At 40.7% G+C, this 27,529-nt stretch overlaps 1 protein-coding gene across 5 annotated transcripts in view; it reads right to left on the bottom strand.

The window, feature by feature from the left end:
• Positions 1-335: 335 nt before the first annotated feature.
• MCM10 (minichromosome maintenance 10 replication initiation factor) overlaps positions 336-27,529 on the bottom strand; it is a 38,942-nt gene continuing 11,748 nt past the window's right edge. For 4 of the 5 annotated variants that reach the window (XM_043884113.1, XM_043884111.1, XM_043884114.1 and 1 more), the window contains 14 exons: positions 25,714-25,881; positions 24,348-24,464; positions 21,955-22,154; positions 20,355-20,455; positions 19,648-19,758; positions 19,443-19,560; positions 17,400-17,628; positions 16,278-16,419; positions 15,226-15,344; positions 13,866-13,979; positions 11,490-11,635; positions 9,522-9,564; positions 9,336-9,435; positions 337-2,444 (listed from right to left, as the gene is read on the bottom strand). In XM_043884113.1, the coding sequence (XP_043740048.1) occupies positions 9,352-9,435; positions 9,522-9,564; positions 11,490-11,635; positions 13,866-13,979; positions 15,226-15,344; positions 16,278-16,419; positions 17,400-17,628; positions 19,443-19,560; positions 19,648-19,758; positions 20,355-20,455; positions 21,955-22,154; positions 24,348-24,464; positions 25,714-25,881 (1,692 nt within the window). In that variant the 3' untranslated portion in view covers positions 337-2,444; positions 9,336-9,351. Of the gene's footprint in view, positions 2,460-9,335; positions 9,436-9,521; positions 9,565-11,489; positions 11,636-13,865; positions 13,980-15,225; positions 15,345-16,277; positions 16,420-17,399; positions 17,629-19,442; positions 19,561-19,647; positions 19,759-20,354; positions 20,456-21,954; positions 22,155-24,347; positions 24,465-25,713; positions 25,882-27,529 lie in introns of all 5 variants that reach the window. The other variant, XM_043884112.1, reaches the window with a different exon arrangement.

The following is a 27,529-nucleotide window of genomic DNA, read 5'->3' as shown; positions in this document are numbered from 1 at the left end:
CAATGTTCATTTGGAAAACAATGACCCATAATCCTTAACTCACAGCTTTAAACAGAAATTAATGTGAAACGGATCACAGACCTAATGAAAAGTGAAAGTGAAAGTCGCTCAGTTGTGTCCAACTCTTTGCGACCCCATGGACCATACAGTCCATGGAATTCTCCAGGCCAGGATACTGGAGTGGGTAGCCTTTTCCTTCTCCAGGGGATCTTCCCAACCCGGGGATCGAACTTAGGTATCCTGCATTGCGGGTAGATTCTTTACCAGCTTAGCCACAAGGGAAGCCCAAGAATACTGGAGTGGGTAGCCTATCCCTTTCTCCAGTGGATCTTCCTGACCCAGGAATTGAACCGGGGTCTCCTGCATTGCAGGCAGATTCTTTACAAACTGAGCTATGAGAGAAGACCTTTTATAGTAAAGCTAAAACTAGGTAACACATATCTGCAAAAAGCACTTGCATCTAGAACACAGAAAGAATTCTTTCATCTTGACCTAGTAAGAAAGTAAACAGATACGTCACCAAAAAGATATACAAATGGCCAACTGCACAGGAAAAGATGTCATGAGGGAAATGCAAATTAAAACCACAATAAGATACACCCATCAGAATGGCTAAAATTAAAAAGGCTGACAATACCAAGTACTGGTGAGGATGTGGAGCAAATGGGACCCTCATGCATCATTAATAGGCATGTAAAGTCATACTGCTTTGGAAAATATTTTAGTGGTTTCTTACAGAGGTAAACACACACTTTCCAGAAATCCCACTCCTCTTTACTGATACCTAAGAAAAACAAAAATATATCCACAGAAAGACTTGTATCTGAATATTGTTATTTATTCATAACAGCCCCAAATTAGAAACAATTCAACCCAAATTATCTATCAATAGGTGAATAATGACATATAGTAACATAATAAATGACATATCCATACTATGATATATTAAACAATAAAAAATGAACTATGGACACAGGCAACAACATGGCTTTATTTCAAAATATGCGACGTATAAGAGTATGTTGTTTTGACTCCATTTATATGAAACTCTTGGAAACGGATCTAAACAGCTCAGTGATGGATGTGACTAGGGCATGTGGCCTGACTGGGAAGTGGCAAAGGCAACATTTTGGGGTAATGACAATGCCCTCTATCATGCCTTTGGTGGTGGTTATGTGGGTGAATAAATTTGCCAAAATTTACCAAACAATATACTTAATATGTGTGCTCTTTGCTGTGTGAAATTTAGCCCTTAATAAAGTTGACTTAAAAAAATACCAATAGCGAAGTCTCTGCTTAAGCAACATTATCACAGACTTAGTTGCAATCCATGTTTCAAATCACTTAATTTTCTAATCTGCAAAATGAGAAAAATTCTGGTCTGGCCCTGTTTTGGGAAATATTACACAGTTGTTCCTCATTATTTGTGGATTCTGTGTTTTTCCAAAATCACCTAATAACTAAATTTTACTTCTAATTCCAAAAACAGTACCTGTGGTGTTTTTTGTGTGGTCACTATGGACACACACATGCGCAGACTAACAAGAAACTTGAGTTGCTCCTAGATGAGGTCAAAGCAACATTTTTTGCTAATTTCAGCTCTGATACTGTAAAAAAATGTCCTTTCCACGCCACGTCTGTCACACTGTTGTGCTTTTCTGAGGTGCTTTTGATGTTGAAAATGGCTCCCAAGTGGAGTGCTGAAGTATGATCTAGTGTTCCTGAGGGCAAGAAGGATGGGATGCATGGATCATCCAGAGAAAACCCATGTGCTGAGCTCAGTTTCATTTGGTCAGGAGTCACAGGGCTGTTGACTGCGAGTTCCATGTTAATGAGTCAACAATATATATTAAATAAGGTGTCTTTAAACAAACATATATACTATAAAGTTATTTATTGGGCCAGTGAACAAAACGTGACTAGAGGCTCATGGAAACCTAACCTGTATTTCCTCTAGGAGCAGTGATTGTGTATCTGCTAGCTCAGTTGGTAGCTTCATGAAACAATTACTATGAATAACAAAAACCCACTGTATATATATTTCTAGTCTTTCTTTCCTTTTTCAGTGAAAAGGCTTTGAGTTTTCACCACCTCAATTACCGCTGTCTGGCTTTTCTCCAAAACGCAAGTCAATTTTATTGGCTATGTGGCCGACTGTGTAGGACAAGGCAGGTCTCGTCTCCATTTGATCTGGAGAGTTCAGCTGTGTGGCGATATTCTTGGCTCTCTTTAACTTTCGAAATTTCCACAGCTTTTCCACAAACTACTGTCAAGCTATGCCCATGGATTTCTTCCACCTTTTGTACCTGTTGTTTTCTTTAGATACATCGTTCTTTCTTTCCTCAATACTGACAATACAGAATTTCATTTTTGGAGCCCATCATCCTTCTTGGGAGTGGCGCTGTTTCCAAATCTCTCCCCATGGCATCCGGTGTCTGCTTTACCTGTAAGAGCAGAGGCTGAGATGGGCTGCTATCAGTGACAACTCGGGCAAACAGATTTACACTCCTGAATTTAAAAAATTAATGTTGTCAGACACATTTAGTCTCTTATAAACATCTAGCTTTATTTCTGTCATCAACTTTTACACAAAAACTCAACTCATGCAATCACTCCCTGTCAAATTTCCTATACATCAATTTGTAATGTTTTTAAAAGTTGAAAACTAGAAAATTTTAAAAGCTGAAAATTCAATGTTTTCAGTTCTCTTTGGAGACAATTTCACAGTCCTCATTCAGAAGCTTCTTATTTGCTATTCTGGATCACTGTTACCTGAATTAGTTCAGTTTTCCTTCTGTTGTTCAGACAGAAGGAAACAAAACTCAAGAGAAAGATAATTTTCTTTAGAAAGCCACTTCCTTCCTCTAAACGAAAAAAGGCACAGGGAGTTCTCTGTAGCCTACTGTTAGGATTCTGGGCTTTCATTGTTGTGGCTTGGATTCAATCCCTGGTCAGAGGACTAAGATCTTGCAAACTGTGCATGCTCAAAACAAACAAACAAAATAAACCCCCCTCACAAAAAAAGGCACAGAAAAAAATCTACTGTGAAGATCAGAATACTGTGATCAACCATGGAGGACATGACCATTTTTGTGTGCTTAGACCACCATGTGCTTTCCCTTTTCTGATTATACACTAAGCCCTACACTGCTATTTATTTATTTTTCCTACACTGCTATTAACACACATTGGTAAAGAGGGTAGGAGGATTAAAGAATGGCCTTGTGATGAACCATACTTTTAATGTAAATGAGTATGCGGCCCCTCCAGCACACCTACCCCTCTCATCCTTGAATATTCTAACAAAACACACACAAACAGCATCCCCAGTGGAAGCCCCCCAAAACCTAGAGTAATTGAGAAGTAACTAGATTATATTTTTAATTATTCAAAATTTAAAAACAGGGGCATCTACATTCAGCACACCCATTCACCTTTATAAGAATGTTACTGCACAACATATACAGAAGTGAATCTGAACTCTCACAACACCCTTGGTTCAAACAAGAACATGTTTCTTATACAGGGAGGGGTCTTCAAAGAGCAACCTGCAGCTCAGTGTCCAGGTGGCTGCTCAGGTGTGACCTACTTCAGACCCATACCTGTTTTAAGTTTATGGGACAAACATATCTACTTGAAATGAGCTATCAAAAATATGAGAATTTCAAGTGCTTTTGGTTATTTTTGAGATTTAAACATTTTCTCTGTTTAAAAAACAGAACAAAAATACATTCCTCCTGGAAAGTGAAATATTCCTAAAAGTGTGTGACCATAAGGGAACACAAGCCTCAGACAGAGAAACTTCTACACAAAGAGCAGACTCTGATGGAATCTAGGGCATGTGAAATTTATTCCTGGCTCTTGAAAACCTGAATCAACTATCTCCCACAACCACGTCCTTTTAAGAGTTATGTTCCTACTATAATACCATCCTGGGAGAAATATGTATTATTTCTAGGTAGAGTTTAAATCTCAAAATAATAATCCTACCAACTGACTCAGTCATTTCACAGTATTCACTTGGGTCAAATGGTGTTTGGAAACTCAGGTTGCCCAAGCAGAGGACTCTCCTAAATGGAGTAGCCCACATGCTTGACCTATCGGTTCAGTTCAGTGGCTCAGTAGAGTCTGACTCTTTGTGATCCCATGGACTGCAGCACGCCAGGCCTCCCTGTCCATCACCAACTTCCAGAGCCTACTCAAACTCATGTCCATCGTGTCAGTGATGCCGCCCAACCATCTCATCCTCTGTCGTCCCCTTCTCCTCCCCTTCTCCTCCCGTCCCCTTCTCCTCCTCTTTCCCAGCATCAAGGTCTTTTCCAATGAGTTGGTTCATCGCATCAGGTGGCCAAAGTACTGGAGCTTCAGCTTCAGCATCAGTCCTTCCAATGAATATTCAGGACTGCTTTCCTTTAGGATAGACTGGTTGGCTCTCCTTGCTGTCCAAGGGACTCTCAAGAGTCTTGTCCAACACCACAGTTCAAAAGCACCAATTCTTTGGCGCTCAGCTTTCTTTATAGTCCAACTCTCACATCCATACATGACTACTAGAAAAACCATAGCCTTGACTAGACAGAACTTTGTAACGTCTCTACTTTTTAATCCACTGTCTAGGGTGGTCACAGCTTTTCTTCCAAGGAACAGGCATCTTTTAATTTCATGGCTGCAGTCACCATCTGCAATGATTTTGGAGCCCCCCAAAAATAAAGTCTGTCACTATTTCCATTGTTTCCCCATCTATTTGCCATGAAGTGATGGGACTGGATGCCATGATCTTAGTTTTCTGAATGCTGAGCTTTAAGCCAACTTTTTCACTCTGCCCTTTCCCTTTCATCAAGAGGCTCTTTAGTTCTTCACTTTCTGCCATAAGGGCGGTATCATCTGTGTATCTGAGTTTATTGATCTTTCTCCTGGCAATCTTGAGTCCAGCTTGTGCTTCATCCAGCCCAGCATTTTGCATGATGTACTCTGCATATAAGTTAAATAAGCAGTGTAACAATATACAGCCTTGATGTACTCCTTTCCCTATTTGGAAACAGTTTGTTGTTCCACATCCAGTTCTGACTGTTGCTTCTTGACCTGCATACAGATTTCTCAGGAGGCAGGTCAGGTGGCCTGGTATTCCTTTTTTTTTTCTTTTTTTAAAAAATTTATTTATTTTTTCAGTGGGTTTTGTCATACATTGACATGAATCAGCCATAGATTTACACGTATTCCCCATCCCGATCCCCCCTCCCACCTCCCTCCCCACCCGATTCCTCTGGGTCTTCCCAGTGCACCAGGCCCGAGCACTTGTCTCATGCATCCCACCTGGGCTGGTGATCGGTTTCACCATAAATAATATACATGCTGTTCTTTTGAAACATCCCACCCTCACCTTCTCCCACAGAATTCAAAAGTCTGTTCTGTATTTCTGTGTCTCTTTTTCTGTTTTGCATATAGGGTTGTCGTTACCATCTTTCTAAATTCCATATATATGTGTTAGTATGCTGTAATGTTCTTTATCTTTCTGGCTTACTTCACTCTGTATAATGGGCTCCAGTTTCATCCATCTCATTAGAACTGATTCAAATGAATTCTTCTTAATGGCTGAGTAATATTCCATGGTGTATATGTACCACAGCTTCCTTATCCATTCATCTGCTGATGGGCATCTAGGTTGCTTCCATGTCCTGGCTATTATAAACAGTGCTGCGATGAACATTGGGGTGCACGTGTCTCTTTCACATCTGGTTTCCTCACTGTGTATGCCCAGAAGTGGGATTGCTGGGTCATATGGCAGTTCTATTTCCAGTTTTTTAAGAAATCTCCACACTGTTTTCCATAGTGGCTGTACTAGTTTGCATTTCCACCAACAGTGTAAGAGGGTTCCTTTTTCTCCACACACTCTCCAGCATTTATTGCATGTAGACTTTTGGATAGCAGCCATCCTGACTGGCGTGTAATGGTACCTCATTGTGGTTTTGATTTGCATTTCTCTGATAATGAGTGATGTGGAGCACCTTTTCATGTGTTTGTTAGCCATCTGTATGTCTTCTTTGGAGAAATGTCTGTTTAGTTCTTTGGCCCATTTTTTGATTGGGTCATTTATTTTTCTGGAATTGAGCTTCAAGAGTTGCTTGTATATTTTTGAGATTAATCCTTTGTCTGTTTCTTCATTTGCTATTATTTTCTCCCAATCTGAGGGCTGTCTTTTCACCTTACTTATAGTTTCCTTTGTTGTGCAAAAGCTTTTAAGTTTCATCAGGTCCCATTTGTTTAGTTTTGCTTTTATTTCCAATATTCTGGGAGGTGGGTCATAGAGGATCTTGCTGTGGTTTATGTCGGAGAGTGTTTTGCCTATGTTCTCCTCTAGGAGTTTTATAGTTTCTGGTCTTACATTTAGATCTTTAATCCATTTTGAGTTTATTTTTGTGTATGGTGTTAGAAAGTGTTCTAGTTTCATTCTTTTACAAGTGGTTGACCAGCTTTCCCAGCAGCACTTGTTAAAGAGGTTGTCTTTTTTCCATTGTATATCCTTGCCTCCTTTGTCAAAGGTAAGGTGTCCATAAGTTCGTGGATTTTGGTATTCCTTTCTCTTTAATTTACCAGTTTTCTGTGATCCACACAGTCAAAGGGTTTGGCATAGTCAATAAAGCAAAAGTAGATGTTTTTCTGGAACTCTCTTGCTTTTTCAACGATCCAGCAGATGTTGGCAATTTGATTTCTGGTTCCTCTGCCTTTTCTAAATCCAGCTTGAACATCTGGAAGTTCGTGGTTCATGTACTGTTGAAGCCTGGCTTCAGAATTTTGAGCATTACTTTGCTAGCTTGTGAGATGAGTGCAACTGTGCGATAGTTTTGAGTATACTTTGGAATTGTCTTTCTTTGGGACTGGAACGAAAACTGACCTTTTCCAGTCCTGTGGCCACTGCTTAAGTTTTCCAGATTTGTTGGCATATTGAGTGCAGCACTTTTACAGCATTGAACAATTCAGAAAACATTTATTAACTTCCTTGTATTCACAATTTTTAAAATCTCTCCATCCACCCAACATTCAATGCACACCAGTAGGGTAGCACTGGGCTTGGCACCTGGAAATTGAACCGCACTAAAATATACAAGCTAGCAGCTTGTATATTTGTAGATAAATATATGATATTTATATCATATAATACATTGTGGATAAACAAAGCCACTAAAATAAGTTTTCTGCCACAGCAACGCTCAAAATATAGCACTAGACTGGAGGAAGGAACAATAACTGCCCCAAGGAATAATTGGTAGGTATCACAGAAAAGAAAAACTGGGGTTGCTTGTTTTTACCTTTCATCATGATATCTTACAACACATATGACAATACAGACATGAGCACCAGTCTCCATGTACCCGTGACCTGGCTTAAATGATTAGGACCTCAGCCGCTTTTGGTTCACGGAAACCCTCATGTGCTGCCACTCAACCCTTTGTTTTGCTCTGAAAGCCAGTCCTCAACATTTTTATCTGTGCTTGAAGACCGACCTGGAAAGGATCTTCGATGAGTAACACTCACCTCCCCATCTATTTTTCTGCTTGCGACCCTGCCAGAGTCATATACCCTAATTCCTGCTGGTGACACCAAAACCTGGGCTGGTTCAGGGCAGATACCTAAGACGTTATGGGCCCCTCTGAGCTGGGTGTAGGGCAAGACGGAACTGACCCAATGAAACCCCATCCTGCTCACCGGGAGTGCTGACCACATTCTTCCAGCCCTCAGTGCTCTTAAAACTGCTGTTTCTTTAGAAGCTTACTGAGCACCTAATGTTTGTATACAATGTGTTACAGTCCACCTTGGACTTCCCTCATAGCTCAGCTGGTAAAGAATCTGCCTGCAACGCAGGAAACCCCGGTTTGATCCCTGGGTTGGGAAGATCTCCTGGAGAAGGGAAAGGCTACCCACTCCAGTATTCTGGCCTGGAGAACGCCATGGACTGTATAGTCCATGGGGTCACAAAGACTCAGACACGACTGAGTGACCTTCACTTCACAGTCCCCAGTCCCATGTGCCCTTTGCAACCTCAGACTGTATAGGTCTTGCCCTGGGGGCTAGCTGCCCCAGAGTTGCGTCCTGTCACCACCTTGATCTTCCCTGGGTGGGGAGCCTGGTGCATCTGAATGTCTGGGCTATCTACCTCCCATCCCTCCAGAGCTTCCTCTCAACGTGCACGCAGTTAGTTACCTAACCCAGAGCTTGACCCTGGACTCCCTCTCCAGCACAATCTGTCTGTTCCTTTGAGGCCATCCACCACGGTCTACCTCCATCATCACCCTTCTGACCAGGCGCCCACAACATCTCAGGTCTCTGTGCTCTTACCTGGGAAGCTCCATTTCTCTCATTGATGATGAAAGTCACACCTACTGTGCTCTGGCACACATGCACTATCTCACAAGAGTCCATGCCACCAAGACATCATCACCTTCATTTTGCTGATGGGGAAACTGAGGATGGGCACCTCAGCCATAGTCCCAGAACTATTGTGCTGAAGGGCCCAGACTTGAGCAAAACCACAAGTCCCAGCGATCCCTGATCTAAAATTCTTAGTGTGTCTAATAAACATTATCTGCAAATCGGAAACTCCACAGAATTCTCCTTGTGGGATGTTTCTGTTTTCCAAACGGGCTTCATGGTTTCTCTAGTTTTACAGTTGTTTTGGTTAGAGGTTTCAGTTTCTTTAAGCCATATTTAAACACAACCATATTTTAAAATGATGAAATTTTAGGTATTTCCATTACAGAGCTCCACAATAATGTAAGGGCACAAAGAGCCATATAGATATGAACTGAAATGCCACGTGGGTCAGTGACTTGATTTCCAAGAACAAAGTGGACGTTAACAGCAGAATCAACAGAAGGAACCTGGGTTTTAATGTTAATATAGTGAGACTATATCAAGGGTGATGGTCATAATTTTCTAAATGGCAAAATGTTATATTTAGAGTTTTGAGAGCACATTTCAAGATCATTTAGTCCAACCTTCCTCATTTTACAGACGAGGAAACTGAAGCACAGAAGTTAGGCAGGTTACCTGAGCCAAATTCATTCTTTTGCCTCTGGCTGTCCACATAAATACCAGAACCTTACTGTGATTAAGAAGTGACATCACATACTCTATAACCCAAGAGACAGAGAAACACAACTCTTTATCTACCTTTTGATATCTTGATTTTCCACTTAAAGGTCATGTTAAATTTGAGGTTAAACCAACGCAAAGTTGTAGGCTTAACAGTATTCGACTGTGTCAATCAGGAACATGGGCAGTTCAGAGCCAAAACTTTATGCTTTTCCAGAACCATAAGAGGCAATGTAAGCTGTAGGTACCTGTTTGAAGTCAGGGCTATTTAAGGCTATTCAGAAATTTGGCATGTTCTTCTCCTCTTGGTAACAAGGTTTCTCCTCCTATCTTTGGACCTGTCTTTTCCTAGAAAAACAGAAACAGTTTAATAAGAAATGGGTCAATAGTATTTGCATGGGTCACTAAAATCTATCACCTTATAGATGACATACCTTTAACATTCCGTCCCGTTCCCATTTGAAGAGGCCACAGTTACTAAAACAGAAAAGATGGGATTGACTCAGTGATGAGGTTACAGGTCCACACACATGAAGATAATAGTGCTCCTTGACTTTTGAGATCCACCTCATTTAAGCCAAAGCTCACTAAGGTGAGGTTCATATTCCAGTTTACATTCTACTGCTACTGAAAATACACACACCAGTGATCTGAGCAACGGTTTGAAGTCTGTCAAGAGCCAGATACTTCAGAAAAGGAATTTCAAATGGTAGGGCTGAATAGGGCTATGCACTCTACAGGTGAGGAGAGTGAGCCTGGTTTCCAGTGAAGGTCACTGGGATGACCCTCAGACGGAGAAAGCCAGCCTACAGCAAGAAGAAGCCCATGGCTTGTTCCTTTCTCCTTTTCTGGAACTCAACGGTTGTGGTAAGAGAGGATTACTCTTCCTTTGGGTTTGAACAATGCTTCCCAGTTTTCAGTAGTGAGAACAGGGAAGACAGTGATATCTTGACTTTTCCACTGAAAGGGCACTGTTTAGTTTGGGGCCAAAGCAACACAACAGGAAGAAAATCTTTTCCTGGTCCAGAGATTTTTCACTCTCTTTAGTCAAAGGCCCTAGAGATTCATTCTCATTGTTTAACATGGTAGTTGAGTCCAACCCTGAGAAGGCAGGGGGATACTATGGGGATAGCTTATTTTCTAGCAATTTTACACTGAGGAGAGAGAAACAAATGAAATACAGTGAAGTCATGGGACTGTGGCTCCCAGTTGCCTTGGATCTGAGAGGGTCTTGGGCACAGGGCCACCCCATCAGGCTCATCCTTTCTCCCCATCTTCCTTAGACACCACTCCGAGCATCAGCTGCAAAGGACTTAGCCCGGAGCCTTTCCATCACGTTCCCCAGCTACAGACCTGTTCAGTATCTATTGAGAGAACTTTCACAGCCTACTACCAGATCAATGATGATACTACACACAGCTCACTGTCAATTATAACATGTGGGCCAACTCCAGTCTGCTACAGTTTTCATGAATTTTTTTTGAACACAGCCATGTCTATTTGAGTATTACTTATGACTGGCACAACAACATGTTTGAGTAGTGGTGAAACAGACCACAGGGCTGGCAAAGCCTAATGTAATTACCATTTAGCCTTTTACCGAAAAAGTTTGCCCATTTCTGCTCTAGATCAAGAATTGACAAGAGAGAGACCAGAGAAAGCACAAGTTCTTAACAAAGTAACAGTGCCACCTGGGGGCTGAAAAGCATCATATTCTTTCATTTGAGTTGCACTTACTCCTTATCCTTAATGATCACATTTCTCTGATACTCTATTGTGTAAAACAGCTCTTGCTGTTACAATATTGTGGAGAGAAGTCAAGTATCAGTATATGAATAAGTACTTTAAACAATTCTAATCTCAATTGTTAAAAAAAAATGCACAAACCAGCTCTGATAAGGGGATGAACCAGCATGGGGTTTGGGTTCCTCCACCCCCACCCTCATTCCAAATCAGCTGTGGAGAAACTTGATATGAGAGTGAAGTTTGGGCTCCAGGAAATAAACAACAACCCAAATGAAATAAGTGAACAACAACAAAAGTAGTGAGGATATGCTGGTGAAACATTCTAGGGAAGACTAAAAGTGATAGCGAAATTGCCTCAAATTCCAAGAATCAACATCATACAACCCACACCACCCAGGTTCCATTTAGTCAACAAACATTTCTGATAACCTAGTGTCAGGCACTATATTTAGTATTGGGGGTACAGGTGTGAAAGGGGAAGGATCCCTTCCCTCCAGGAGCAGCTAGGGAGGCCCAGGAGCTGTAAGAAGGCACAGAACAAGGCTGACTCTCTCGGGGTCAAGGACCATCTGAAGTTTCTAGGGAACAGCATTACCCGGGAATTGCAAAAAGGTTCAGGAAGCCTATGGGACCAAGAACCCCAGGAATTCTTATACCTGCAGTGCTTCTGGGGGAGTCTGTCAAGGGAGATAGTTCTGCTTCCACAGGGACACTTGAAAAACCTCTTCACACCGTCATGCCAGTGGTAGTCATGCTGCTCGCTGACGCAGGTCTCCAGAGGCTTGAAGTGGGTGTAGGCACACTGCACAGAACCAGCACAAAGATCTGGTCAAGAGGTCTGAAGGAGAGAGGAGCCAGCTGCCATGAACGCGGCCTGTTCCTCAGAACTTCCGTTCTCTTGTCACTACCAGGCAGTGACTAGTGGAGTTACCATCTTTCAGGTGCAGTGATCCCTGTGATTTCTTGACTTTTCCCCTATTAATACCATTTTTTCTCATGTTTGCCCCAACTTCAGGTGTAAAATTCACAGTAATCTTCTGTGACAATCAAGACAATAGCTAGGGAGAAGAAGAAAAGGACTGGAAATTTCTAAGTAGCTTTAGTTGGGCTTCCCTGGTGGCTCAGAGGTTAAAGTGTCTGCCTGCAATGCGGGAGACCCGGGTTCAATCCCTGGTTTGGGAAGATCCCCTGGAGAAGGAAATGGCAACCCACTCCAGTATTCTTGCCTGGAGAATCCCATGGATGGAGGAGCCTGGTGGGCTATAGCCCACGGGGTCACAAAGAGTCGGACACGACTGAGCGACTTCACTTTAGTTGGTCTACCCTGTATTCACTCTAGTCCCTGATTATAAGACTACAGGTTATAGGCATGGGGCCTATTTGGGAAGGATGATAAGCTGCTTTTTCACTTTCTCTTATAAGGCCTCTGAAAAGGATTATAAGCTTATTACTACTCCTATTTCATAAGCGGTAAAACCAAGAAAGAGCTTAAGTAATTTAATTTTGATCCTTAAAAGGACTGAACATAACAAGAAATGGTAGGTGAAGGTTGAAACAGAGTCAGGACAGTGCTATGTAATTTCTGATAATCACACTGAGTCTAGATGAACAACTTTTGGCCTTAGCAGCCTCAAAGAGGGCAGAGTACAGTGGTACACCAATTGTGTTAGGCAAAATAATCCTCTCATGATACTCACACCCTATTCCCTGGAACTCACAAGTATGTTATGTTACTGGCAAAGGGGAATTCAGGTTGCAGATGGAATGAAGGTTGCTCATCAGTTAAGACTGGGAAATTATCCTGGATTGTCCAGGTGGGCCCAAAGGATTCACAAGAGTCCTCAAGAGTGGGAGAGAGGAAAGGAGGTTGGAGCCACGTGCTGAGAGGACCCCACCTCCTACTGTTAGTTCTGATGATGGAGGAAGGGGCTATGAGTCAAGGTATGTAGGCAAGCTATAGAAGCTGGAAAAGGCAAGGACATGGATTCTCCCCTAGAGCTCTAGAAAGGAAAGCACCCTACTGACACCTGGATTTCACCCCAGCAAAACCCATATAAAATTCTGACCTATAAAACTGTTAGACAATACATCTGTGCTGTTTTGAGCCCCCAGTTGGTGGTCATTTGTTAAGCAGCAACAGGAAAGGAATACACCAGCTCTGTCCTAATATGGCCATCTTGTCAGAGGAAAAGCTGTCATCTAAGGGAAAGGCTTTACTGATTCCCAAGGGTCTACACTTTCTCAAAGGAGTAGTTGGTTCAGTGCTGCCCCCCAAATATAAAGGAGAATCTAAGGTTTTAAAAATAAAGTCAGAGAAAGTTGTAAGCTAAGCCTTTTCTTCCTCTTACACATGCTCACAATGCTGATTAGTCATGCAGGCATATTCAAAAGGAATGGTAATGCCAGGAAACATGTACAGAAAGAACTTTTCGGGGCGACATTTACGTTAGGCCCTGAGCAGAAGGGAACAAAAGTGGTTGATCACATCTGATGCCAAGTCAAATTTTTCAATTAAGGCCCCAGGGACTGGGAACTAAGGATTGAGGACATGTTAAAACTTGAGAAGGGTGGCTTCCCTGGTGGCTCAGTGGTAAAGAATCTACCTGCAAGAGATGGGTACAATCCTTGGGTCAGCAAGATCCCACATGCCACAGAGCCACTAAGTCCATGTGCCACAACTACTGAGCCTGTGCTCTAGAGCCCACAAGCCGCAGTTACTGAATCCCGTGGTCCCAGAGCCTGTGTTCTGCAACAAGAGAAGCCAAAGCTGTAACTAGAGAGCAGTGCTCCCAATGGCTGCAACTATAGAAAAGCCCACACAGCAATGAAGACCCAGCACAGCCAAAAACAAACAAACAAACCTGAGGAGGAGAGATAACACTGGGGTCCTGCCTGATTAAATGACCCCAAACCCAGGCAGGGTGTAGGCCTTGGTCACAAAACATGGGCCCCACACCCCACTGAGTCTCCACACCCTGCAAGGTTACAGAGCCCACAGACAGGCCATAGGGAGAGCTGTCTCCTGCACTCACCGTCTTGCATGTCACAACTCGACATTTTACTTCCCGGGTGTTCCTCATCTTTTCTTCCATTTGTTCTTTTTTCACCAGAGGCTCAAAATAGCGTTCCTGCAGCTCAGCCTCGGCCTGGAGTGATATGATACCCAGAAGACCTTGAACCAAATCTGATATAGACTCAGGCAGTTGTTTAATAATAATCAAATCAGACCTGAAGAAACAAGCTAACTGTATGAACACATGGCTCAATGAACTGCAACCCAAAAGATGGTAAGTAGAAATAAGCCCTTAATGGACAAATAGAAGGCATGAAAGCATTTGGTGATGTGTAAGATGCTAAATACAAATTTAAACTACTGACATGATTAGCAGTGCCACGAGCTCAAGTGTGCCCCAGAAGGGAATTGTTTCCATTGTTCCAACATAGACTAGTTTATGGGAGGTGCTGGATGCCTCCCCAGTGATGGCACCCCATCTGTTTGATTCTATTCTTCAGACCAAGCACTTGGCAGGAGCAATCCCTGCTTGTCTGGAACAATGTGTAGAAGGTGTGAGGGCAGAGAGCTATTCATGACAGAATGTGGTCACATTTCAAGTCAGCACAGCTGAACAAGGCATAAAGTGCCAGGGAATTTGGCTCTATAGTATTTCAGGGTCTGCTTGAGCTCCTCTCCTAAGTCTCGAGTCCAGTAGAAAAATATTTAATTGTCTCCTTAGTCCTTTATTAACCAAAAGAAAGGTAGATCATTTGGCATATTGGCAGTAAATAAGGGACATTTAAAAAATCTGCTGTAACACTTTTTGTGTTATCTCAGTGACCACTACCCCGGCTACTGACAGGGACCACAAACGCTACACCTTCTACAGTGCACGCCAACAGTACCTCATACATCAAAGGATGTTCTGAATGTTCTACAGGGCATCCACGTTGATGGAAAACCTATTGGAACTTTTGAACCTAATAGCTTTATTTATATACAACCCTACAATACTTGTGCATGGTTTTAATATACACTGATTATTCCTAAAGTGCAACCGGACAAATCCTATGGTTATGGAGGGACAACTCTGCTTTGATATCTTGTACAACACAGTAACTTGATATTTTTATACAATATAAAGTTATTATAAAATATGGACTGAAACACTTTAATACCAAAGTCAATTTAAATAATGTTGAATGATACTCTTCAAAGCAACAAAGGCAAAGCTAAAATATATTAGCAATATTCCCGTTCTTCAAAATAAATTGAAACAAACAAACATACAACTAATGTCTCAGCTGAGGTTACAGGAACAAATTCTGAGTCCCATGACAGAACACCCGAGTCAGAGGATAGCTCTGTTACCTGTGACCTTCTGGGCTCTTTCTTACCTCTTTTAAAATCCCCGTGTGCTTCGATTTTGCTTTTAGAATTGTCTGAAATTCCTCAGATTCCATGTAGGCAAGTTGTTCTCTCCTTTTTTTCTTGGCAGGCTCCAATTCATCCTCAGCTAGAGCAGAATGAAAGTGTGAGCTGTCAGAGGAACTGCAGAGAGTCAGTGTGCCTCACCAACTCAGCTTCCCCCAGCTCTGTGTTCCCCGCCGTAAGACCCTTCAAACTGAATTTACCTCCCCTGGAGGCTCTTGGAAGAAGTGAATTGAGAAGTACAATCTAGAATGGAGGGAGGGGATGGCAGGTTTGATCACTAAATTATAATCTCTTTTTCACCTTAAAATAAGGGCCAATTATGAAAAGAGGTAACAACAACAAAATTCCTATCTACAAATTGAGGTTAAAGTGACAACTGTCAGCTTCCGTTTTAAAAATTAAAACAGGGCAATTTAAAATAAGGTCTGCTCCTTTAAAGCAAAGTAAATCTTTATACTAACATATAGGTGCAAAGATCCAATTAGTAATCTCAAGATTTTAAATTGTACATAATCTCACTTTAATTCAATGTGATTATAAAAAACAATCAGTTCCAGCTGCAGAAATTTTACTGAGGTACTCTCCATAGAGGAAAAGTGGAAAAAAAATAATGACTTTTGATGTCGAGGGCTTCCCTGACAGCTCAGTTGGTAAAGAATCTGCCTGCAATGTGGGAGACCCCAATTCGATTCCTGGGTTGGGAAGATCCGCTGGAGAAGGGATAGGCTACCCACTCTCAGTATTGGGCTTCCCTTGTGGCTCAGCTGGTAGAGAATCTGCCTGCAGTGTGGGAGACCTGGGTTCGATCCCTGGGTTGGGAAGATCCCCTAGAGAAGGGAAAGGCTACCCACTCCAGTATTCTGGCCTGGAGAATTCCCTGGACTGTATAGTCCATGGGGGCACAAAGAGTAGGACACGACTGAGCAACTTTCAGTCTTCAGGCTGATTGTGTTTTGGAATGTTTCCTCTATAAGTAGTGTCTCTTTCCCACTGGACAGCTTCCCATTTGCAGTACCTTGAGGAGAAAATGTGCTGTTCTTTTCTACACGTTCCTTCACTTCCAGGACATCCTGGGGTTCCTTTAGCTTCTTAATGCTATTTGGGTCTGTTTTTGTAAGAATCTGGCCTTTTGACCTTAATTTGGTTATAGCAGCTAACTAGGAAAACAGAAAAGAGAGGGAGATAAAAATCTAAATAAGATAGGTGTCTGTAGCTCTGTATCCCTTTCCAGTGATTAACCAGTGAATTCTGGCAGTTCTCAAACATACATTAGCAAAATCTATCTTCATTTTACTTAGCATTATTAACATAATTATTAAAACTTCAAAGAAGGAAAGACAGGTCTCTAAGTTAGCAAGCCAAATCTCACTTTATTTTTTAACTTCAGATAGTCTGTAAGCTTTTAGATCCATAAAGGAACCACATAAACATTTTAGAAGTTTGTTTCAGGACAGAAAAAAGATAGAATTCCAAGTCTGTCACTTACTAGTTTATAACCTGACTTAATTGTTCAGCTTCAGTTTCTACATTTGTAAAATGAAGATGACAGATGACAACCCTATCTTTTAGGGCTGCAGTTGTAAGGATAAAACGAGATAACGCAAGCCAAGCATGTACTTGTACACAGTAAATAGTATGTATGCACAAATCACAGACACAGAATAATAGCAACATAGGTGTGTAACTGCTATTATTATTACTGAAGGTGGCTTGCCTTGCAGCTAGCCTTTGCTCTTCATGTGATTCTAGCTGCTAACTAGGACAGAGAAGATAGGTTCAGGTCGGGGGCTCAGTGACTCAGGAAGAGGAGAGGTTCTGACCACCCCCAACTGCCACTTCAACCAGAGCAACTTAGCTTTTAGCTGTCTACAGACTGGGCTTCTACATAAGAGTTCTTCCATGTTATCTCCCACAGCCTGACAAGAAATAATGTGGAGACAGTGGCTAGTTTTCTTGGATTAAATTAATGGCATTGTTGGTACAAATTATCAGTTAAAATTCCTTTGACTCTAATTATCATGATCAATAAATAGGTATGAGGTAACTCTTTTCTGGTCACAGGTATATTAAGTTTGAAGCACCAGCTATGTCTCACAGAATACAAACCCAAGTGGTGAAGGAAACAGATGCCAGTTACCTTTTTGGCTTCTGCTAAGGCACTCAGTTTTGGTCTTGGTGGTGGTGACTCATCAAAAAAGAGGACATCATCTCCTTCTGAGATGCCTCTTCCAAGCTTGGGCATCTGTGCAGTTGGGGTTCCTTTCATCTTGGGGAATTTAGCCCCCGTTGGTGGAGATCGACAAGGGGGCTGCTGAGAAGAGGATGGCACAGCTAGGCTCTTGATTTCACTGGAGCTTTGCAAAAAGCTTTATAAAGAAAAAGGCAGTCACAAACTATGCACACAAGCACAAAACCACACAGGCTGGGAGACCGCGGGCAGGCCACCAGCTGATAAGTAGTCGTCAGTAAGATAATTTTCCATCCTTGGTTATTTAGATTAGCGCATAGTAAAAACAAAACTAGCGTCACTAATTCTTCAGTTAGCTGATTTTTCACTGAATAAATGCAAATTGTTTCACCAATTTAGAACTGATTACTAATTTTATCAATTGGCTTTCTAAGTGGGGTCGGTATATGGAGCATCTTCAGCCCTGAAGGTGAGCTGTGGACTATATTCTGAGCCCTCTGGTTAGCTGAGATGCTTCAGGAACTCACTGAATCTGTGTATTTTGTTTATTCTACTAGGATGAGGTAACACACACGATATATTTGGAAGTCATAAAAGAAGGGTGCTATTAATATAATTCACACTGATTATTTTATATATGGGCTTTTAGTTTTAAGATGATATTTTATTTTTCTAGTATAGTTGTTTTACAATGTTGTGTTAGTTTTTGCTGTATAATATATCTCCTCCTTCTTGAATCTCCCTCCCATCCCTTCTTATGTGGCTTCAAGGGCTATGTAAAAACAACAAAGGTCAGAAATCATTTGTCCAAACCTTTCATTGTAGAGATGAAGAAACTGAGGCCCAAGACCCCACTGCCCATTAAGTTACAGGCTGAGGACCAGTACCAGGTAATCCTGAGCCAGTCTTCTTTTCACTACCATATTATCCCCACTCCTGTAAGTTCCAGGCTGAGTTTGCAAACTGCCTACCAGATGCTGCCCAAAGATAAGTTATGTCTGGCCAGGAAAACTTTGAAAAACTTTAAACCATACTGCCTTTAAACTGACAGGTACTTTCCACTCCCCACAAGGTCCACATATGTCCATGTATCTACATATACATTCATGTCATCTGTAGGCCCCTGATGAATACTGCTATAGATAGCCTACCAGGACCTCAAACTAACCTGCCTGAGGCCAAATCTGTTCCCCTATTTTTCCAAAGCATCTCTTCTTGACTCGTAATAGACCTTTCCCCTCCATGGAACCACATACTCTGCAAGAGCCCAGGTCTGGGACAGCAATGGTTCGACACTGGAGTAGGTGTGAGTTTAAACTTGGCTCCACCATCTACTAGCTCTCTGGTCTTCAGTTACATTAGTCACAAAACAAGGACAATAACATTTCACAGATTATGGCAAGGATCAATGTGATGTGTGTACAGTGTAAGGCATGGTGGTCAGCATACACCGGGTGCCTGTAGACAGTAGCTTTTACTACCATTCAGAAAACTTGAGTTCAAGAGTCTTTGATTCTTTTACTTTCCATACCCATTTCCACTTGATTTTGCCTCTCAAATGACTCTCCATTCTCGGTGTCTCAATTTTATCACTGACCTGAACAAATGCAGAAGCCATGCACTGGCTGAGACTGTAATTAACAAACCTAACTGGCAAAACTGAGAAACAGGTGGCAAACTGGCCAAAGTCTACTTCCCTTTTTAACAAAACTGTCTTTGTATGTCATTACTTTCTCTTTCCTACAGTGACATTAATTACTACAGCCTGTAGTATCTGGTCTCAGGATTCACTAGCATCAGTCAGAAATACTTACCTTTAAATGCTTTATAACTTTAAAAGGTATGCTAAAATTATTTTTTAAAAACTTTTAAAGTTGAAAAGGTGGCCAACCACCTCAAATCCAAAGTCACATTTCTGAAATCTATTAGGACAGCCCCAGAATTCATGAGATGAGCAATCTAAACAGGGAATATTAAACCTGTGGCTCCTACCGTTTCTGTATTTCTTCTGATTTCTTTTTCCGCATCTCTAACATATGCCGCTTCTGTTGCTTCAAGAGGGCTGATGCTGAGATAGACTGGAAAGCAGGTTTCTGGCTTCCCACGATCCCTAAAACACAAGCCACAGGCTGAGGAAGTTCTGAGAGGGGGCAGGGTCTCAGGTGTGGACACTAGAGCAGGTGCAGGCTGACTCTACCTGATGACTTGGCTTTGGCTAAATGATGTTTCAGGTTTCTGGCTCCAGATGTAGGCAAGTCCATCAATTCCCTGAATTCCTCAGAACAAGACAAGCTCTTCTGGGGCATTCCTGAAATATATATCAGGTTTAGAGGATTCAAAATTCAGTCTATTTTCTGTCATGTGTCTTTTTCCTTTTTAAACTCTGCTTTCATAATTTTTTCATTTGTAAATGAAGTAGATGGAATATCAAGAGAAAAGAGAAACCTTAACCTCTAATATCAGACCAGTAGGACTGCAAAGGTAAGACAAATATCTTACTTTTAAAGCATGATTACAATACTATTATCTGAGGGGTCATTTCACACACTATTTCTGGATTATGCACTACAGGAAAGGGTCCATGCTAGACTTTGACTGCTGTTATAAAACAGAGCCCCAAGGACAGAGTAGAGGTGGCATTCTCTGACCTGGATCTGTTTTAGTGAAAGACAGGAAGTTGACAATAACTGATTCTAGTGCTGGACACTATTAGATCCAGATACATTAAGATGTTTTAAAAACCTAAGACACAGCTAAGATTAATATGCTGTTGCTTAAGATGCTGCCAAAGAAGCTGGGTTCTTTTAGTTTAGGCCACATCACTCAGTATAATTTAGAGTTAGGAACTAACTGTTTTCAATCCTGAAGACTAAAAATTTAAGATGGAGAAAGAAACAAACTTACCTAGTTTTTGTTGAGTTTCCTGAAGAATCAAGTCTGTGCCCTTAACCACCAGGTTAGTCAGAGTGGTTTGAATCTTCTTTTTAGGTGCAACAGCGGCTGCACTGAAAAGGAAAATGAAAACCACTGCAAGTCAATGCTCTATAAGGTAAAGAAGGCAGAAAAGTAGTTGTTACAAAATGTCAATGTTTCTCAAAGCTCCTTTTAAGTAGACTGTAGTTAATACCATGGTCCCACCCATAACTGGTGTGTGCATTATGTCACAGACCTAAGACAGGCAACCTACAAACTTGCTTGAAGGCCATTCTGGAAAAGTAAATTGGCAAAAGAAATAAAAATATGCCAACATTTTGATCAAGACTAGGACTTATCAAGAAGTCTAGGATTTATGTAAGACCTATGCAAAAATTTAGGATATTAATGGAAGCTTTGTATTGTTAAAAGTCAGAAATACTAAAAATGTTTATCCATAGGGGATTATTTAAATTATCAGAGCCATGTAAAAGAATACTATGTAGCCACTAAAAATAATGCCGTTAAGTGAATATTCCACAAAGAAAAATTCATTATTTTTATGGGAAAGAAGAACATTGCAAATTATAGGCATACTATGACTTCATTTTATACTCTTAAAAATTTATACTTATGGGAAATGTCCCCCCCAAACCATACATACCAAAACTAAGTTATCTAGATGGTGGGATTATAAATGGTTTTTATTGTCTCCTTTTGGCTAAATTGCACATACGTTTTAAAAAAATGTTATGTGTATTGCCTTTTGCAATTTGCTAAAATAGACATTATTTTAAATCTTAAAAATGTTGATATTACAAAATAAGACAGGAAGTGAGGGTCCTCTAGCCCAGTGTCTCTTGGATTGAAGACAAAATCTGTTTTATTCTTGGACCAACTGTAGCTCCCTTGAGCCAAATTCCTGCCTCAAATGTATTTTAGAGAGTCAGGTGACAGGCCATCAATCACCTACTCAGGGACTCTAGGGACAGGCTGAGATCCCCAGGAGTGCCGGCTTCAGCAGTATCCCCCTCCCCCTGTGAGGTTTCTCTGCATATTCATTCACTAAGTTCACTGTGGGTTCTCTGAGATCTACAACTTCACACTCACAGTCACGATGGAAATGATTTCAAGGATGTCAACACTATAATGAACACTTTCAGTGGCCAATCAGTCCTGACAAAGTTGGACTATTCACATTAGAAGCCAAAGAGGAAGTGTGGGCTCCCCGTTAAAGACCAGGATAGCCCGACTCAGTTTCTCCTCTTTCTAAGTGTTTTCTTCTCTTCCCAGGAATGAAGTAACCTTGTTTTGGGTCTCTTCTCCTCTGCTACATTGTTTTAGGTAGCATGTTATAAAAGATAAAACCTGTACAAACCTTCGAGGACTGGGACAAAAATGTACAACCACTGTGTTTATTATTTTTTCCTTTTTGGCCACACAGCACAGCATGCAGAACTTCCCCAATCAGGGATGCAACTCATGCCCTCTGCAGTGGAAGCATGGAGTCCTAACTACTGAACCACCAGAGAAGTCCTGGGTTTACTCTTAAATGAAGACCCCAGCCCTCAAAGCTCTGAGAATGTCTTACATTGAGGCTGCATATGAGGCTGAAGAAACGCCTCCGTAGTAAAAACCATCCTGACACAGCCGTTCTTTCAGGCTGATGCCTTTGCGAGCAAACTTCTTTGGAATGCGGCCTCCAGAGAAGGTGGACTGCAAGTCAGCTCGCCTGGCGCTAAGCCTCTTGTACTGGGCCTGGATGTGATACTGACAGTACTCACAGTCGTTCTGTGAAGAGAAAGAGCAGCTTTATCAACATTAGGGCAACAGGCCGGGGACAATGTTAATGGACACAACTCCTTTCTCCCAGCCTCAGAGAGCTATTCTGTGGGCAAAACCCTCCTGGCTAACTTCTGAGATCATTCTCTATCCACAGCTAAGAAGCAACTTAGAAGTTCATCCTCTAGGTAAGGGGGTGGAGTGGGGTTGATAAATTGGAAGATTGGGATTCATACACACACACTATGATATATAAAATATATAACTAGTAAGGACCTACTCTATAGTACAGGGAACTCTATTCAGTACTCTGTAATGGCCTATATGGGAAAGGAATCTAAGAAAGAGTGGGTGTAAGTATATATATAACTAATTCACTTTGTTGTATACTAACATATGAAACTAACACAACATTATAAATCAACCACACTCAATAAAAATTAAGAAAAAAAAGTTAAGGGGACTAAACTCTGAACACACTATTCGGGTACAAGAAAAAGTGGTACTTTCCACTGCCTTTGTCCTCTTTCTACAATGGAAATAAAGTCCGTTTCTAGGATGAACCTTGAAAATGTTATGCCAAATGAAAGAAGTCAGACACAAAGGTCCCACGTTGTATGATTCCTTTTATGGCATATATCCACAGAGATAGAAAACAGATTACAGGTCATCAGGGAAATGGTTACTTAATTGCTAGGGGGTGTTTTTCAATGGGGTGATGAAAAGATTTTGAAACCTGAAGCTGGTGGTTGCACAATAAAGTGAATACACTAAATATTACTGATGTAAATGGTTAACTATACATAATGTGAATTTTACCTCAACAGGATCAGTTTCCTTTCTGTCTCTCTGGTTGACTTTCAGATAAATGCTACTCTTACAGTGAAAGGAGCAAAGAAAAACTGTGAAGTATTGTTGAACTGGGTGAAATTTAAGAGATGCTGACAATGGAGGTTTAATGGTCCAGCTCTTGTGATCTGCCAGGTACATTTCCCCTGAGACCTCTTTTCAACTGTATCCTTCCTCCCTATTTCCTGCTCACTAGTTCATCTGTTAGACAGCTATGAGTGAAATAAAAAGAGATAAAACCAGAACCTATTATCTAGTCCTTTCAAAGAGCTCTAAGTACCACTTCACATCCACTTGGATGGTTGTACTCAAAGACAGACAGTAACAAAGTGTTAGAGAAACTAGAACCCTCACATACTGCTAGGGAGACTGTAAAAGCCACCTGGGAAACCAGTTTGGTGGTTCCTCAAAAACCTAAATACAGATCCAGCAATTCCACTCCAGGTATATAGTTAAAGGAACTGAAATGGACATCCACATAAAAACCTGTATATGCATGTTGACAGCAGCATTATCCATAACAGTCAGACATGAAAACCACCTAAGTGTCTATCAACCAATGGATAAACTGAGTGTAGTCTATCCATACAATGGAGTATTATTCAAATACCAAAAGGAATGAAGTGCTGATAAAAGGCTTTGTAGCATGAGCATAGCACAGATGAATCTTAAACATTATTTTAAGTCCAAAGAAGCTAGATACAAAAGGCTGTACATTATACAATTCCACTGTATGAATTGTCTAGAACAGGCAAATCTATAGACAGAAAGTAGATGAGTAGTTGCCAGGACTGGAGAAGAAGGGGAATGGAGAATTACTGTTAGTGGGTATGGGTTTTTAGAAGTGGACTGAAAATGTTCTGAAATTACCTGGTGGAGATGACTGCACAACCCTGTGAATACATTAAAAATCACTAGATTGTGCACTTCAAAACTGAATGGTCTGGTATGTGCATTCTATCTCAGTACAATGTTTATTTACTTTTCAAAAAAGAGAGTTCTAATAAAAGGTAGAATACAGTTATGTACTGGCTAAAATAAGGTTGCAGTGTATTTCGTCATTAGTGTTTGATCTTCAGCACTAGAAAGAATTGAGGGCAAATTAAAATTCTGTCTTATACTTCCCAATCAGCTGGTAATAAAAGATCAGTTTCCTAACAGGTTAAATCCTTCCCCCACTCTCAGCTTTTTAAACTGGCCATTATTAACCACACATTCTACTTTCTCACTTTGATGCTTCCTATTATGTAGGAAACTCAGTTCCAAATAGGTCATTACCAGTAAAGTGCCTAAAATGTATTCCTATTAGCTTCTTTCTTTAGCAAAAACCACCCCAACAAAGCTGGAACCTACCAAATTCACAATCTGCGTACATGGTTCTCCATTCTTTTTCTTTGCTTTACAGGTTCCCAGGTCAAGAGCTTCCCCCATAATTAAGATCTTTTGAGGATGATCAATAGACAAGCATATCTGTAGAAAAAGAGGTAATGGGAATTAAAATCAAACAAAGGTATGGCCCCTCACCAGCCAAGAACGGATATAATAACAGTTGGCATGAGTTAGGCTTTTTATCCTTTTCATAAGTGCCCTGGGATTTGAAGCCAGTGCTCTGTAAAACAGTTGTAGAAATGGGAGAGAGAGAAGACATTTAGTTCTCTGTTCCCTCCTGTGTCTTTACTATCAGAATCCTAATGCTCAGCCTCGTGTGATGGAGTGGGTTCCCAGTTTTCCCAGCATTTTTTGCAGCTAGTGATTGTCATGTGACTCCACTCTGGCCAATGAGACTGAAGTAGGAGTCTGCAGGGAAGGTAGCCAGGAAATCTGCTTTTCTATAAAAGCAGAGTGAAGAGGCTGGCTGACTTCCTGGCTTCAATGGAGATGTGATGGCTAGGGTTTCAAAGCCATCTTGTGACCAAGAGGGAAATCTGAGAGACTCATGGACACCAGCCCTGGTATCAAGGAATTACTACACTGCCTATGTCTGGATTTTTTATTATCCAAGAAAAACAAAAACCTCAGTGTCTACCATTACAAAGAACTATAGTGAAGCTTTTCTGTTACTTGTGGCCAAACACCTTCCAAACCAATAAATGAAGATTTGTTGCTATTCTCTCAAGAAAGCAATGAATGTCAACAACTTTGTTGCTCACTCCTCCTGATATAATAATGTGTCTATAACAGCAGTAGTAGCCGCTTGTTAACTTCTGTGGAGAAACTGTTAGTGTTCACACTGTACCTAGGTTTGCAATTTACTAGAGAATCAGTAGGTAGTAACTCAAACTCTAATGCTGCTTAAGACAGTGAAAAGTCATATTAAAAATGAAAATTTGTAAGTTGCAGCTATGATTGTACTCACAAACGGAACAAACCCTCCTCAACTATAAACCCTTCCTTCCTGATGCTATCAAGGATATTTATAGGAGATGGAAGGGAACCTGAGCCCAAGAACTGAAAAATAAATTTCAGGAAGCTTGGAACAAATTTGAAAAAATATAATGAAATAAATTGTCATAAAATACTCTAGCGTAGTCTGAAATTCAGAATACTGGATGGAAGGTAAGAAATGAACGACAAACAAAAAGCCAGTAAAATGGAGTCAAAATAATACAAAAGCTTGACTTATTTCCTGGAGGTAGACCAGCACAAAGGTTTTTGATAGAACTCAGCTAAGTTATAAAGACCACAAAAAAACCAAACCAACCCATGGAAACAGTCTTACCTCCTCTGAACCATCCTTGGGCTTCATGGGGTTTGCATTGAGCAGCCCTATGACGGAACCCTGCTCAGTCTTCCAGAGTTCTCTGTGAACATCTCCAAACAGGAACAGTGACACGCATCGCGTCAGGTCACGAAGATCATTCAGTCGCCAGATGCTAAATGTTTTCCCCTGGAGCAAATCATTTATGCTTATCTTTAATAAATCTTGAACAATGGGTTACAATGTCTTCATTTACAGTCCAAGTATTCTACTGTGGAAAATATCTAAGCATGACCCACTCTGAATAGGTTATCATGAGAATGTCTGTTAATTATAAATTAATCCTTTCTCAAGGCTTTGGTATGCCTCTTCTCATTGTAGAAATGAAGGCGAAGAAAGGCAAGCCTCAGAAAGAAATAGCTTTCTTGTTAACTGTGTTTCTTCAAACTTGTTATTAGCAGACACAAACTATTACATAAAATCTTTAGACAATAAGGACTAGTACTGTAAAGCATAGGGGACTATATTCAATATTCTGTAATAAATCACAATGGAAAAGAACATGAAACATATCTACATAGGTATAATCACTTTGCTGAATCACTTTGCAAATCACTTTGCTGTACACCTAAAACACAACACTGTAAATCAACTATACTTCAATAAAAAATTTACTGATGTATATTTAATAAATATTATGTTATTTTAATATTAATAAGGAAGTTTCAGTTCAGCGCTTCTAAATCTTCCCTTAGCTTAGAAGAAAAACCGTGTCATTTAAAGAAAACTGGTTGTATTTAACTCTAAAATTTTGGAAATACTATGACATATCAAGAAACTCAAAATGCTAGCCACATATAATAGGAACAACTTCCATGTTTATAGATTTTTAAAAGAAAGCAATTCACACAATACTGAATCAAACTATTTCACAGAGGTATCCCAGAGTGGGTATGGCTACAGGTTATAGTGAATTATTGCCTAAACTCCAGTATTATAATTATTCTTCCAAGGATTTATACAATGCCATTCTTAGAGAAGTTCAGATAAATTTCACGCCAATTATTTCAATGGCATTATAGCCAGTGGTGATGCAATTATGAACTTAATCACATGAAAACCAGCCTTGTTCACACTTACTGAGATAGAACAGGGATAGAGCAGGACTTAGAATCTGAAACTCAATCCCTGGTGTCAGAGCTCATAAAAAAAGTTAAGGTTAGCCAAGATCAAAACTGGAAGATAAAATTAGTTTTGAACAAGATAATCTGCAGTATTTTAGAGACAGCCTTTCAGATAATCAAAAGACAATTCCTTCATTTTACAGATAAGGAAATGGAGGTCCTCAAAGAAAGAGTAAGGGCTACCTAATGCCACAAGGCTCCTGATAAATGGAGAATGAGGCTTAGAATCCAGCTTTTTGACTTGGCCACAGAATAATTTTTGTTATACCTCAGTCAACTGTGATTTTAAAACTTATCAGACCTCTTGTAGTATTTGTTAAATGAAATGTACCATCCTGTACTGGCACAGGTCAGCAATATCAGGACTTCTGTGACCCACATCTTACATCTAGTAAGGCTCTCCAAATTGTCTTTGAGGACGTGCTCCCCTTCCACAAGGGGGATTATTCAGAGTCGTAGGGCATCCACAGGCATCACCAAACAACAAGTAAAATGAGTAAGAATGATGTGTACAATAAAAAGCTCAAGAAACCTGTCCAACTAGACCTTCTTTAGGTATGGCCTTCCTTACATATCTCCCCCTCTGGTACCAACCAGGTGATGGTGTGGCAATTTGAGAACTTACTGCAATGACTACAAAATGAAACACGGAT

Source organism: Cervus elaphus, chromosome 23 (assembly GCF_910594005.1).
Source record: "Cervus elaphus chromosome 23, mCerEla1.1, whole genome shotgun sequence".
NCBI lineage: Eukaryota > Metazoa > Chordata > Mammalia > Artiodactyla > Cervidae > Cervus > Cervus elaphus.
The sequence above is the reverse complement of the archived record's forward strand: the minus strand, read 5'-3'. Positions and strand labels throughout refer to the sequence as shown.